Genomic DNA, 15,655 nt, shown 5'->3' with positions numbered 1-15,655 from the left:
CGGTTAGTTGCCAAAAAAAAACCCTTGTGGCAAAGTCATCTGTCCATGAGGGACAGATCACAGTATGTCGGGCAGGAAATCCAAATATTCGCCTGTCATCCATCGACCTCAAACATGGCTTATCATTTGAAACATGCAAGTAATATCAACTTTACATGGCTGCTCGCTCTAACGTTAAAGCTGCTGTACATAACTTTTTAGTTAAAAATGATCCAAAATCAATTATTGTGCAAGTACCTAACCAATCAGTGTTCAAAACTATCTCCTTACCTTAACTTGATTTACAACAGTAAGCTTGTAATAATATAATAATATTATAATCTGACTGGTACTGGTAGGATTTCGGGAAAGCGACAGGGCCCGTGCGAAAACAAGAATAAATGTCGGCAGGGCTTTTGAAAGGTGGCGTGACCTAAAAATGGTTGCAGAGAAGGATATTTTTCTGCTGGACAGGTAAGACATTTCAATGGTTCATTGGGTAATAAGGTAACAGTAGCACACGTATTCACTTAATCCATACAGTTATGGATAACGATAATACACACTACATACACTTAGTCACGCAATGTTGATGTTTTTAACATTAACAATTCGAGAACAAAGTATAACCGTAATTTGCACCATTCTACTTTTATTTGTGTGGAGACTCACAATAACAAGAAAAAGTTTGCCTTTGTAAAATAAAGAAAACAAACAGGATGCGCTTTCTGCTGTCTCGGTCTCTGTGAACTTGAGTGCATCATAAATATAAACCAAAACTCAGTGTATACTTACCTCACAGACATGAGAAATATATCTATAAAAAGCTTAAAATGTCAAGCCATTGTCAACCAATTCAAGTGGAAAACAAATATTATATGGCTTATTAATATACACGTGCGATTAGTTGACTAATCACTAGTCGATTAGTAAAATCTTTAGTCGAGGGCAGCCCTACATTTTAGTATTTATTTCACTGATTTATCAGTTACAGGCATTGATACATGTACTAATTTAATATATAAACCATTATCCATTTGTTGATTGTCCAGCTAAACAAATTACGCTACAGTTCAAAAGTTTGGGCTCGAGAAGTTTTTATGTTTTTGAAATAAGTCTCTTATGCTTACCAGTGCTGCATTTATTTGAGCAATAATATTGTGAAATATTATTACAATTTAAAATAACTGTTTTCTAATTTAATACATTTTAAAATTTAATTTATTCCTGTGATGGTAAAGCTGAATTTTCAGCATCATTACTCCAGTCTGCAGAGTCACATGATCCTTTAGAAATCATTCTAATATTAATATTTGGTGCTCAAGAAACCCTTATTATTATCAATGCTGAAAACTTTTTCCACCAGTTAGAAATTTTTGTAACATTATAAATGTTTTTCCTGTCACTTTTGATCGATTTAATGCATCCTTGCTGAAAAAAGTACTTTCTTTAAAAAAACAAAAAAAAACAAACAAAAAAGACAAAACAAAAAACTTTTGAATGGTAGCGTGATATTTTCTGTTACCGTGATTAGTGTTCTCAAAACAGTTCGGTCGTAATGCCCATCCCCTAAATCATACCAATATCTTGCAAGAATCAAGTATCTGGATACTGAAAATGGATCCAAAACCATGAACCTAATGGAATGATGTTTTCAATGTCATCTTGATGTTTGTGTTTGGACCCTGCAGGTGCCGCTAACATGTTGGCGGGCCAGAAGAAGAACCTGTTTGCGGTGGCCAAGACCTGGTACCAGCAGTTCTCCGTACACACCCTGAGTTTGATCCAAGGGAACCGCTCGGTGTGCGGCTTTCACCTGGGGTACCTGGACTCTGAGAGTGAGCTCATCGCTCAGGCCATGGCAGTCGTTATGGACCTGTACAAACAGGGCAAGATCAAGCCCCGAATTGACTCCACCTACCACCTAGAACAGGTGAATGAATGAGTGTCTGATGGGGATAATTTGAACTGGTGTGTGTGTGTGCGTGTGGGAGTTCTTTAGGGAAAAAAACATGAGTCTAATTACATTTGGGAGTGTATTTATTCCAAGATGTTGGAATCCATTGAGATTACACCTTGAGCAGATATATATATATATATATATATATATATATATATGCGTGGGTGTTCTTTCATGATCTTCACCTCAACCACCATCCATGCCTTGTACTCCTTCCACCCTTTGATCAAGCGTATTTGCTTTGTCCCTCACTCATTCTTTCATCCATCTTTCCCTATTATTTCTTCTCCTTTCTTATCTCCCCTGTTGCTATGGAGACGTCTCTTCCTTCTTACAGTAAGTCACTGCGAATGCATGATGATGCTTCTTTGACAATCTGGGCTTTTATCATCCTCATCAGACTTTGGTTTTATTGAAAATTCAAAAAAGAATTATGAAGTGCTTTCACATTCAAGTGAAATGCATATTTCACAAGACTTCAGCTGATGGTGAGAGAAGCGCTGTTTTAAGAAAAGTGCTCCGTGTTTGTTGGTAACTCATTCTCTCTGTCCTTCGCTCTCATTTCCTGTCTCATTCTCTTTCCTCAATCTGTCCGAGTCAATCGTCAGGGCCAGGTTGCTTTTCATCGTTGCTAGGAGATGGCTCGCTGTTGCCGTGGTGCTGGTTGTTAGGTAGAGTGGTAAAGGAGAGGTGACCTGGGGGGGAAAACAGAGAGGGAGACAGGTGGAGTGACCAGAGAATAGCTGACATACGTTGAACACTCAAAGAAGAAAACAAATTCGTTTTCAGTTGTACTTATATCTCCATTTTTGTCAACTAGTGATGGACCAATATATTGGTCTTATATGATCTTAATTGTTTTACTGGTAGTCCACTGTATAATGTCAAAAATATCAAATGTCTGAATAATTTTTGGTTTGACTATATAATGTGTGAGTGTATGTATATATAATTAATATGAAAATATATATATTTATATTTATTATTATTATTATTATTTAATTATTCATTATTTTTGATTATTAATATTGTTTTTATTATTTTTCTCTGATTTGCTATAATTTAAATATTCATATCTCATAAAATGCATGTAATATATTTTAATTCTAATAATATTAATATAATTAAAATAGTAACCTAAAAATGTTCAATATTAATAATAATAATAAAAAAAAGAATGCATTTTATTATTTAAATTAAAGCCACATAGCTATCTAGATTTCAGTATTGGCCATTGAAAAACAATATCAACAATATCATCTGACATTTGGCCATTTTCAGATTTTTTGCCATTTGTCGATAAATGTGCCTGATTAACCAACTGAAAGAAATAATAATTCCACCTAGTGTCAGTTTAAAAAAAAAACAAAAAAAAAACTGACATCCTTGTCAGTAGATAATGTATTTTTTCTGTTTTCAAATATCTTTTTGTGATTGCAATAATATATAGAAATTATAGTTCATAAAATCAAAATTGGAGTTTTGTGGACTTTAATCCATGTCCATTGATAATAAAATGCTCTTTTAGAATGAAAATGCCAGAAAAGCAGTTCACACTGGTGTAAATCTAAAGGCTAGAGTAATGGAGCAAGCGACCATATAAAATCTCATAAATGGTGTTTGTGTGTGCATGAAGTTCAGTATTAGATCAACTGTCAACAGCTTGTTAGATATTCTTACCACAGCAGATGGCCAGACAAGCTGCTCTCTCTGCCGTTCCTCATCCGCACCCTCACCGGTCTCTCTCTCTCTTTCTCCCGCCCAGGTCGGTGATGCCATGCGTAGGATGCAAGAGAGGCACAACATCGGTAAAATCATCCTCACCACCGAGCCCATGAAGGAAGAGGAGAAGAAAGAGGAGGCCAAGAAAGATGAGGAGAAGAAGAAAGATGACAAGAAAAAGGACGACAAGAAGAAGGATGACAAGAAAAAGGACGAGGCCAAGAAGGAGGAGAAAAAGGAGGAGAAGAAGAAGGAAGAGCCCAAGAAGGATGACAAGAAAGCAGAAGAAAAGAAGGAAGAAGTCAAGAAAGAGGAGAACTGAGTGGCGAGAAACATTGTGGATGTGTTTTGTGTCTGTGTCAGCGGTTTGGGAGTGGTCTAAGTGTGTGTGTGTGTGTGTGTGTGTGTGTGTGTGTGTGTGTGTTATATATGTGTGTGTGTGTGTGTATGTGTGTATGGAGGGGTGTATAGTATGATTAACTGAAGCCCAGGTGATTCCTGACATTAGATCTGCATTTCTGCAATCATTCAATCAACAGAATTCACGCACCACTTATGTTCACCCACACACTCAAACACAAACACACACACACACACACATTATACACCAAGGGAACACACCACTTTATTGTTCTGTTGTAACCTGGTAGTATTTATTCTCAGTTTTACTGCGTCCTTTCTAACTCTTTCGTATGACTGCATGCCACCGAGGCATGTTAGGGCAGTATTATCCTTTTTATAAGTATCACCACAGTGTTTACTCAACCAATGTCTTTAATTATATAACAAAATAACCTTATTCTGCACCCTTTAAAATCGTACTACCATATCCTCTAACGTTATTCCTGCCAAACTAATGCACTATAAAATTATTGTATTCCACCGAAATATTCGTTAACTTTTCTAGACGCAAACCAAAAACCACCTTGTTCGCTCTCTACACCCCTCCGTGTGTTTGTGTATCTGCCGCGAGACTGGGTTTTCCGTTCCCTTTTCGTTTCTGTTCTGAAGTGGGTGCGCTTGTTTGATTTGTTGTACATCATCAAAAGTGAAAGAGCTTATTTTCCTGCCCACCTTGGCACACAAAACAAGAGCACCCACCACCTACGCTCCCATTGTTTATGTTGTTTTCCCCCATTGGGCCAGACTCACTGACATGCACTCAAGCCCCGCCCCCCAGAGGAGTCAGGGTGGTTTCTGATTGGCCGAGAGGGACAACAAGCTTCTTTCATGCACACGCATGTGTGCTAAATTCACAAACACCCCGCCAACATTACCCCAAAAACTAACAAGGGTGTCTTAGGCTTCAGCTGATCAATGTGCCATGTCATTAAAACGGGGCAAGTGCCAGGCTTTTAATGAGTCTAGCTTGGCAAGCAGGACCAATTATAGAGAACATTCTCCCAGCCTTTTTCCCATCGTTTCTCTTATATCAGATGTGGATGCATAAAGACAGGAGTGGCCTTTCATTCCAGAACCTCCTCCAGGATTCCTTAGGATCCTGACGCTTTCCGCCCCTCATTCCCGTGACAGCTTAACACGCGATGACGCTGACCTGCACCTCGCATTTAAATATGATCTCCACTTTGGCTCTTCTAACTATGCTTTCTCTCTCCCCGTTCTCTTACCCTTTTCGGCATGTTGGTTGGCATGGCAACAGCAGTTAGGTTAGTTAGGGATGACAGTTAGGTCTCACCCCCACATCCCAAACGGATGCAAACATACAACCGCTCACATCTCCGCTGCAGCTTTTTTATATAAGATAAACTTCAGTGGTTTTATTTTAAGGCATTTAGGAATGTGACTACTCCCTCTCTTTGACATGTCAATCAAACCCACTGGCTCCTCCCTCTCCCCTGTTTCTCAGATAGCAGTAATCTACTGCCTCCGCTGGTGATTTACATGCATTGCAGTGCTATCATTCAAGTAATCAAGACACCTGCTGAACACTCTTTTTCGGTTCATTTGAATGAGTGTTTATGTGAAACAAAACCAGATCCCCCTATTTTATATGTGTGTGTGTGTGTGTGTGTGTGTGTGTGTGAGTGTGTGTGAGTGTGTGTGCGTTTCTGTATTTGTCCGTCTGTCCTTAGGTTTGTTGTTGGATTTAGATTCAAATGTTCTTTCTTTCTGTCTCTCTACCTCCCTCATGCTACCTTATGCTACCGTCTGGCATTTTAACAGTCTCTTTCTCTCCTCCTCTGTCAGTTTCTAACTCTCACCGTCACTCTTGAATATTCCGGCCCCCATGAACGGCCTGCATTGGTTTGCTATCGTTTGCACTCAGCTTGCACTTATAGAGAATGGCGGTTCCACTCCCGATCCACCGTATCTCTGGTTCCCGTCCGGGTCTTCACTTAGACCTTCCGTTTCAGTCACATTCTCGTTCTCCCACCAACACACTCGCTCTTTATGCACCTCTAAAACTGAGAAAGAAGAGTTTGAACATGCATGGAGATGCTCAGAAGGCTGCATTGTTTGATGCATGTGTTTACATAATCACAATATGAGTGCAGATAACCGTTCAGGCCCAGAATGCACTGGGATGGGCTTGGAACTGCCATACTTGTCTGAAGAGTTACCTTTGTTCTGATTTATTAAATCCCGATCCGGTTTTTAGTTCCGGATCCGAGGGGTTGAGTTTCAGTTTCTTGTTGTGTTCCGCTGGTTCTCTTCCTGTGTTCCTGTGGATGGTGACTCAGAGCACCAAGTGACCCTAACTAACACTTCAGTGAAATATATCCGTCCTCTTTGTATTTTGTTTGATTTTTTTCTTTTTTTTTTTTTCTTTTTTTTTTTCTTTTGTATGTTTGTTTGTTTTTGTGGTCTGCATTTCAGTAGTTTGAGTTCAAAAGGCTTTGCTGCAGTTCCTCTAAAATGTGATGAACCATGTGATTTTGTTGGTCCTGACCGAGTGTGCCAAACTTTTTTGTGAAGGTGTGACCTTCGCTATAACTGTGCTTAATGTACTGAAGAGAAAAAAAAAACAAAGAATGAAAGATGAAGAAAAAAAAACCTAAACGTCTGTGGTTATTGTCGAAATGACCTTGCAGTAAAAGATCTTGAAATTCTGAATTCGCTCCTGTCGTGTGTGGTCAACTATGCCCTGAATATTATTGGTGCTGACTGATCTTTGACTTTTTGTTTTCCGCTAACGTTTGAATCCATGCAAAACCTCTCGTTCTCACTGTGCCTCAGTCGTAGACCAACACCAGATTGCCTCCACGCATGTTTACACGTAAATGCATATACAAACACGTAGACACTAGTTTGTCCCCAACGCCTTCTCAGCTCTGCTGTCCTGAAGGGCTGCAATCTCATTCCCACTGATCTGAGAACCCCCCCCCCCAAATCAGGTGTAATGTTGTTTACGGATGCACTTTTTGTGTATCATGTGGGTGTTCGTAGGTAATTCGGCATATTTGATAACCTATGACCAGAGGTAACCCAACAAAAAGATCCAGCAGCAGTCAGAACGAACTGATTAATGTCGGTTTAGTTTTCCAAGCCGTTTCAGGCCACAAGCGTTTGCTGACTATTCTTTGTTTCCGCTTTTTTTGTTTCTCGATGAATGTGATATTAAAGGGATAGTTCACCCAAAACTGAAATTCTGTCATTAATTTCTCACCCTCATATTGTTCTAAACCTGTATATGTGTGGAACATAAAAGATATTTCGAAAAAAGTGGTGTTTTTTTTTTTTTTTTTTTTATCCATGCAATGGAAATCAATGGTAACCAAAATGTCAAAAATGTCTTCAAAGCGTATCATGTTTTGTGCTTCATCCGCAGAAGAAAATAAGTCATACATGTTTGAAACGACATGAAGGCGAGTAAAAAATGACAGAATTTTCATTTTTGGATGAACTATTCCTTAAACATAAGTTGTAGAGCTCTGTTCCCAAGCAAATCCCGCTGCGTTTTCATTTCCAGATGATCTAGCAGCGACATTCCGGTTCTGGAATTGATCTCGGCTGCTTATGACATCAGAGCGGCTGTTGATTCGGTTTCGTCCCTGGTTCTGTCTGCGTTGGCTAAGGATAAGCGCCGCTGGGTCCGTTCAGAGACCGTTCAGAGCACACACACCCAACAATGACATCTGGGCTGGGAATGCTCACTTTAAATCTCTCAAGGTTTAGACATTATTATAGCATGATGGTTTGGAGAATTCTTCCTCTTCCTTTTTCTTGGAGCACGCACAGCTCCACAATGAGCTCAGCTGCAGGTGCGAGTGTCTCTCGTGGATATGGAATTGTGCGACTGGGAGCCAGAGAGAGGCTCGGATCGAGCCAAGCTGCTTCCTTCCTCAGTCTCTCAATCCAATAGTTTTCCCAGAACAGGAAACACCCCTCAGGTTTGCAGAGTGCAGAATTCCTGCTACAAATGCAGCCTTAACCAGCGCTGAATCCTATCACGTCTAGACATTATTTATACGATATTAGATATACAAATGTAGTGCAATTTCAGTGTGCCTACAGTGAAATGTATTCATTAATTTATGCATTTATAAAATCACTAATGAAATGAAGCTTTGAAACCCTTTTAGGTCTAAATTTATATAGCAGATGTATTTGCCTTCTCTTTGTCTGGCACATACGAGAAACAGTGAGTCATTGTGGACTCTTTCCCACACATGCTCAGCGTAACTATCTTTGTCTCGCAAATGTACGCTGCACACATCACAATGTCTTGATGCACTTTTTATGTATGTTTGGATGCATATTTGCGCAAACAAAGTGTCATGGTGGCTTTGGAGACTTTTTCGGAAAGATCTCGAGTTATGAAAGCATTTGCACTCTGTAAATTACAGTTCCAACTTTCCTGCTTGGCCTTTCAACTGAAGAGCCAATCAGAGGCACCAGCTTGCATTCCTGTACACTGATTGGTTCTAAATTCAAACCCCGCCCCTAACCGCCAGCATTAAGGCTCCTCCCCTCCACACACGTCAGAGAAGCGCCACGGGTTGTTTGTGTTGTTGTTGTTTGTGTTTTTTGAAACCTTCCATCAGAACCTTCTCCATTTTAATTTTGAGAATCTGAAGTGCTGCTGTTTCTGTGCTCGACTCTGGGTTGGTTGGACTGCGTGTGGTCATGAGGACCGTAGAGTTCATAACGCTTCTGTGTGTGATGTGACCATTTTGCCTTACATGTTTTCCAGGACTAATTAAAGAGCATAACTAAAAGAGGTGTTTACCGAGTCGTTATTGAACACGCTGCAGCCATAAATGCATACATATAAAGCGATGCACATTATTTAGGTTTATCAAAGAGGATTTCATTTCAATCTGATCTGAGATGATGTAGAAAGATTTTATCGTAATTTGATCTGATCTGTTTTCCAGATGCTTTTTACAACCCACAGTGTTCTGTCATTCACAAAACACCATCTTCTCAATGGGTAGTTTAAAACATTTGTTTTTCAGTGTGACAATATTAAATGACTTGTTAAGGGGGGACACTTGCTTTTCACTATAAATATCTAAATAATCTTAACATAAGATGCATTTACTTTGAGATGGAACAAAAACTACTGAAGTTTGTTTAAAGCTAAAAATAAACTATTTGCCTGTTTGCTGATCAGGTAAGAAAAACTTAATTCAAACCGAAAACAAGTTTATTTTTCTCACCTCATTAACAAGTTTTGGTTATACTTTATTCTAAGGTGTCATTGTCAGTGTAATTATACATTTAAGAACTGAGTAATATTAATTTACTACATGTATTTACTATAATTAGGGTTATATTAAAGGATTAGTTCACTTTAAAATGAAAATGACCCCAAGCTTTACTCACCCTCACGCCATCCTAGGTGTATATGACTTTCTTCTTTCTGATGAACACAATCAAAATAAATATCCTGACGCATCCACGCTTTATAATGGCAGTGGGCGATACCAACAAGTATGAGCTGAAGAAAGTGTCTCCATCCACATCCATCCATCATAAACATACTCCACACGACTCCGGGGGGTTAATAAAGGCCTTCTGAAGTGAAGCGATGCATTTGTGTAAAAAAAAAAAAAATTAATATTTAACAAGTTATGAAGTAAAATATCTATCTTCTGCCAGACCGCCTTCCATATTCAACATGGGAAGAAAGCGTAACGCCTCTCGCAGTTCAAAAAGCTTACGTTACATCCTATACCTTCCCTATTCAACCTATTCAAGCTTAACTGACGCGATGCCAGTTGCGTGTTTTTCGTAACTTGTCTTGAATACGTAAGGCAGTCTGGCAGAAGCTAGATATGTTACTTCATAACTTGTTAAATATGGATTTTTTTTTATTTTTTTTTACACAAACACACCGATTAGCTACAGAAGGCCTTTATTAACCCCCTGGAGTCATGTGGAGTATGTTTATGATGGATGGATGTGGATGGAGACACTTTCTTCAGCTCATACTCGTTGATCCCGTTCACTGCCATTATAAAGCTCGGATGCGTCAGGATATTTATTAATATATCTCTGATTGTGTTCATCAGAAAGAAGAAAGTCATATGCACCTAGGATGGCTTGAGGGTGAGTAAAGCTTGGGCTAATTTTCATTTTAAAGTGAACTAATCCTTTAAAGGTGCCCTAGAATTAAAAATTGAATTTACCTCGGCATAGCTGAATAACAAGAGTTCAGTACATGGAAATGACATACAGTTAGTCTCAAACTCCATTGTTTCCTCCTTATATAAATCTCATTTGTTTAAAAGACCTCCGAAAAACAGGCGAATCTCAACATAACACCGACTGTTACGTAACAGTCGGGATCATTAATATGTACGCCCCCATTATATTATTATTATTATTATTATTATTATTATTATTATTATGCATATACCAGCTCATGTTCAAGGCATTAGACAAGGAAAGGCAGTATTAACGTCTGGATCTGTGCACAGCTGAATAAACAGACTAGGTAAGCAAGCAAAGACAATAGCAAAAAATGGCAGATGGAGCGATAATAACTGACATGATCCATGATAACATGATATTTTTAGTGATATTTGTAAATTATCTTTCTAAATGTTTCATTAGCATGTTGTTAATGTACTGTTAAATGAGGTTAAAGTTAACATAGTTTATTACTGTATTCATGGAGATCAGAATCATGTCGTTATTTTCATTTGTTTAAACACTTGCAGTCTGTATAATTCATAAACACAACTTCATTCTTTATAAATCTCTCCAACAGTGTGTAATGTTAGCTTTAGCCACGGAGCATAGCCTCAAACTCATTCAGAATCAAATGTAAACATCCAAATAAATACCATATTTATGCGATTAGACATGCTGCATGACGAACACTTTGTAAAGATCCATTTTGAGGGTTATATTAGCTGTGTGAACTTTATGCACTGTTTAAGGCAAGCGCGAGCTCCGTGGGCGGGGAGCGTGAGATTTAAAGGGGCCGCAGCCTAAATCGGCTCATAGTTAATGATGCCCCAAAATAGGCAGTTAAAAAAATTAATAAAAAAAAATCTATGGGGTATTTTGAGCTGAAACTTCACAGACACATTCAGGGGACACCTTAGACTTATTATATCTTTTAAAAAGACGTTCTACGGCACCTTTAAGGATAGGGTTAGTTACATGTAATTATGCATAATTTATAGTTAATACTATAGTAACTACATATAACGTGTAACAAGGACACTGTAAAATAGTGTTACCCAAGTTTTTACCACTGTACATTTTGTTAGTTTTCTCCTAAAGGATGCTGAGTGAAAATGTGACATTCTTACTGTAAAACAAAACAAAGATACAGATTTAGTGTAGCACAAACACCATAAATTTCATTAACAAAAAACAGTTTCCACAGACATGGACAACTTGGAAATATAAAGAATATTTTAAAATTGTGATTTTCAGGCTAGGAAATGTAATGGGAATTTCCTTACTAAAATTGATTGTGAATGTAATGTTTATATAATAATGAATCTGATACAACATTCAGGAAACGTATTAACTAGGAGAGTGTTTTCAAGATTGAGATGTAATCTAAGTGTACAAGTTATTTTAGGTGTGTCATGTTTTTCTTGCTGTTGAACATATTTGTTATACACCCAACATTGAATTAAGAATATCAGCAAAACAATCATGTTAATTAATACTATTCATTTATATAATAGAATGAACATTAAATGTATCCAGAAATGAATTGTCGTCACTCAAAGGAAATTTGACACTTTCATTCGACGCCTGAATCTAGTAGAAGCAACATTCCTCTAGAAAACATGGCATCTGCAACACTGTGGTCAAACTTAAGGTTCAAAGCGCTCTAATGTTATCCGCAGTGGTTCTTTTAGTGCCAGTTTCTGTCATGACCATGATCCCTAGTCTTTTCCTTCTGTGTCCAGCACCATGACTGTGCCCATGTGAATTACCTCTGTGTCCACTACTTTCATGTCTGTGTGTTTCATGCCCTCTTTTAGCACGTGAGCCCCGGGTGTGTCCACTCCGATGCCCATGTCTATGTTCAGTGCCATGAATCCTCTTATTAGATGGTCTCCTTCCATGTCCAGTAGTTTTGTCTTTACTCCTGAGCTCACGTGTCACCAGAGTCGTCCTGCGCTCCAGCGTTTTTGTCTTCTCAGGTGCTGCTGAAAACTCTTTATGTCTTTGATGGACTTCATCAAGACACAGGGGACAGATGAACTGTTGTTCTCCAAGTGGTCTGTTGTGCCATGAGCAAATATTTCCTTTAGGTTCCTGATTTATAACAATCACGGTGTGCTTTTCTCTGGGATAGTCATCGTTACGATATCTCAGGTGCATCTTACAGTGTGAATCCTCACTTCCTGGATACATCTTCAAAGTTTTGGGGTTTTTTGCAGTGCAGATTTCTTTCTCCATGTGTCCAGGTCCATCATAATGTGTAGGTGGAGAATCCTGAAGGCCTGTGTTTTTAAACCGCTCCACCACTTCTGCAAACATGGTGTTTTTGTTGAGAACAGGCCGAGGTGAGAAGGTCTTCCTGCACTGAGGGCAACTGTAACCAACGTATTTGCCGCCATTTCTATCCCAGTAGTCTTGAATGCAGCCCATGCAGTAGTTGTGTCCACAGGGAATCGTCACTGGATCCTGGAGTGCATCCAGACAGATGGGACAGTTGAATGGATCAAGGTCTTCGAAACACTCCTCTGCCATTTCACACGCTTATCTGATAATAATTGACTGTTTTAAATTCAGTGTTCGCTCGCTCTACATGTCATAAGCTTTGTTCCGTCCTTAGTGTGTGAGAGCAAAAGAGAGAGGAAACTGGTGTGTTTAAGTACAGTAACCTGTTTGACTGGTACAAGCATCTGTCAACAAAGTATTTTTTCATTGCTTTTCCTTGAGATACTACCAGCCAAACGTTTGGACACGCCTACTATTTTTTATAATTTTTATAATAATCCAAATGCATATGAAGAATTGAATCTTATATAAAGTTGTCACTCTTTGTCTAGATTACAGCTCTGCAGCTCAACCACCTTCATGAAGAACATATCCAAAGAAAACTACAAAAATGTTAAAGGTGCCCTAGATTTAAAAATTGAATTTATATTGGCATAGTTAAATAACAAGAGTTCAGTACATGGAAATGACATACAGCGAGTCTCAAACTCCATTGTTTCCTCCTTCTTATATAAATCTCATTTGTTTAAAAGACCTCCGAAGAATAGGCGAATCTCAACATAACACAGACTGTTACGTAACATTCGGGATCATTAATATGTACGCCCCCAATATTTGCATATGCCAGCTCATGTTCAAGGCATTAGACAAGGGCAGCCAGTATTAACGTCTGGATCTGTGCACAGCTGAATCATCAGACTAGGTAAGCAAGCAAGAACAATAGCGAAAAATGGCAGATGGAGCGATAATAACTGACATGATCCATGATAACATGATATTTTTAGTGATATTTGTAAATTGTCTATCTAAATGTTTCGTTAGCATGTTGCTAATGTACTGTTAAATGTGGTTAAAGTTACAATCGTTTCTTACTGTATTCACGGAGACAAGAGCCGTCGTTATTTTCATTTTTTAAACACTTGCAGTATAATTCTGTATAATTCATAAACACAACTTCATTCTTTATAAATCTCTCCAACAGTGTGTAATGTTAGCTTTAGCCACGGAGCATAGCCTCAAACTCATTCAGAATCAAATGTAAACATCCAAATAAATACCATACTTACGCGATTAGACATGCTGCATGACGAACACTTTGTAAAGATCCATTTTGAGGGTTATATTAGCTGTGTGAACTTTGTTTATACATTGTTTAAGGCAAGCGCAAGCTCCGTGGGCGGGGAGCGTGAGCATTTAAAGGGGCCGCAACATGAATCACCGCATTTCTAATTATGCCCCAAAATAGGCAGTTAAAAAAATTAATTAAAAAAATCTATGGGGTATTTTGAGTTGAAACTTCACAGACACATTCAGGGGACACCTTAGACTTATATTACATCTTTTAAAAAAAAGTTCTAGGGCACCTTTAAGCATAAGCCTGTAGATCTTATTGTGAAAAAACTCTACCAGAAAGATTATGTAATGTTTTTGAAAAAAGTCTGATGCTCATTAAGGCTGCGTTTACTGGTATTTGATCTAAAATTTAGTAGTATTGTGGAAATAACTTGTTGAAAACTTGATGAAAGTATTAATTTATTTTTCCTTTAAAAAAAAAAAAAAAATCTCACTGATCCTAAGCTTTTGAATGGTAGTGTACATTGAGTTTTGTGTCCGAAATGTTTCCAAATGATCCGAACGATCCGAACTTGAGGTTTGGTCTCTTTATGTTATCATTTAGAAATAAATTTGCTTAAACCTTGTGCATCCATTTTACAAATTTGAAGCTTGTGAAGTAAAACAAAAAGTTATAGAGGTTGTAGTTTATTTATTATTTAATTTTATTATTTAATTATTTATGAACTATTTTTATATGCTACTTAAATTTATTAGACCACACAAATATTTTAGGAATCTGTCAAGAACTAGTTTAAACCTAAACATTTTATTGTCATTTATTAGGAAAATAACAAACTGAAACAACTAGTCTTTATTCACACATAATAACCAAACCAATTATATATTTTATTTTTATTTTGTATGGCGTCCTTTTGGCCTTGATAACAGCTTGCATTCTTGTTGGCGTTGTTTTTATGTACGTTTCCACAGTCTCTGTTGTTATTGACTTCCAAATAGTTTGTAGTTGTTCCCAATGACTTGCTTTTAATGAAACTTTTGAATCCATTAAATCACAACAATAATTATATTTTAGCATTGGAAACACTACTGTGACTAATTAGCTTACATATTCTGGTGTGGATTAACCATTACAGAAACATAAAATGATTTTGGTAATCACCAATGCAGCTGTGGCTCAAATCTTACATTGGGTGGTAGTCTAATAAATTTGTTAAGCACTATTATATAAAAAAAACAGAACATCAAAGCAATAAATCTAAACATTTTTCTGATTAGATGCCAGCAAAGCTCCTTTGGTACCCACAGCGCTGGGATTTGTGATTTGCAGTACAGTATAATTTCTCTCTTTAAAAAATAACATGCAAACCTGTACACACACAATTTTTTTTTATTACACACATACCACACTCTAACAAACATCCATACCAACACACCTACGCAATTATAGCTTCATAATTTATCCACATGGCTCTATAATACGCAGAAAACAGGAAGTATTGCTTTAGGGTATTGCTGTAGGCCAAATCTGGTAAAGAAAAAAAAAAAAAAAAAAAAGCCTTGCTAGCAGAATGAATGCCTATTAACAAAGATGACAATTTGTATAGTTAAATGGCCCTGCATGGGATAAAAAATTGCAGCTTTAATGGGTTTCAATGGGGACATTTTTGTCCTTAAGGGTAAAGAATGTAACTGTTTTGTGTACCCAGTGTAAAATGGATTTATTAAAAGGAAATGAAGGTGAAATATTAAAATTCTAATAAAATGAATGCAATCTGCAATCTGCCAAAATGAATGCAGTTGGCATTAACACAG

General features: G+C 37.7%; 2 protein-coding genes across 2 annotated transcripts in view; one reads left to right on the top strand and one right to left on the bottom strand.

The window, feature by feature from the left end:
- The window catches only part of vat1 (vesicle amine transport 1), a 32,185-nt gene extending 23,344 nt beyond the window's left edge, over positions 1-8,841 (top strand). The window contains exons 5-6 of the mRNA XM_048208122.1: positions 1,671-1,912; positions 3,705-8,841. Coding sequence (XP_048064079.1) covers positions 1,671-1,912; positions 3,705-3,983 — 521 coding nt within the window. The 3' untranslated portion in view covers positions 3,984-8,841. The remainder of the gene's footprint in view (positions 1-1,670; positions 1,913-3,704) is intronic.
- Positions 8,842-11,552: 2,711 nt separating this feature from the next.
- Positions 11,553-13,239, bottom strand: si:busm1-163l24.4 (uncharacterized protein LOC368754 homolog). Its single transcript, XM_048162867.1, has one exon. It carries the CDS (start codon positions 12,794-12,796, stop codon positions 11,918-11,920), a length of 879 nt encoding a protein of 292 aa, XP_048018824.1. The 5' UTR covers positions 12,797-13,239; the 3' UTR covers positions 11,553-11,917.
- Positions 13,240-15,655: the final 2,416 nt, after the last annotated feature.

This window comes from Megalobrama amblycephala, linkage group LG1 (assembly GCF_018812025.1).
Source record: "Megalobrama amblycephala isolate DHTTF-2021 linkage group LG1, ASM1881202v1, whole genome shotgun sequence".
Classification (NCBI taxonomy): domain Eukaryota; kingdom Metazoa; phylum Chordata; class Actinopteri; order Cypriniformes; family Xenocyprididae; genus Megalobrama; species Megalobrama amblycephala.
The sequence above is the reverse complement of the archived record's forward strand: the minus strand, read 5'-3'. Positions and strand labels throughout refer to the sequence as shown.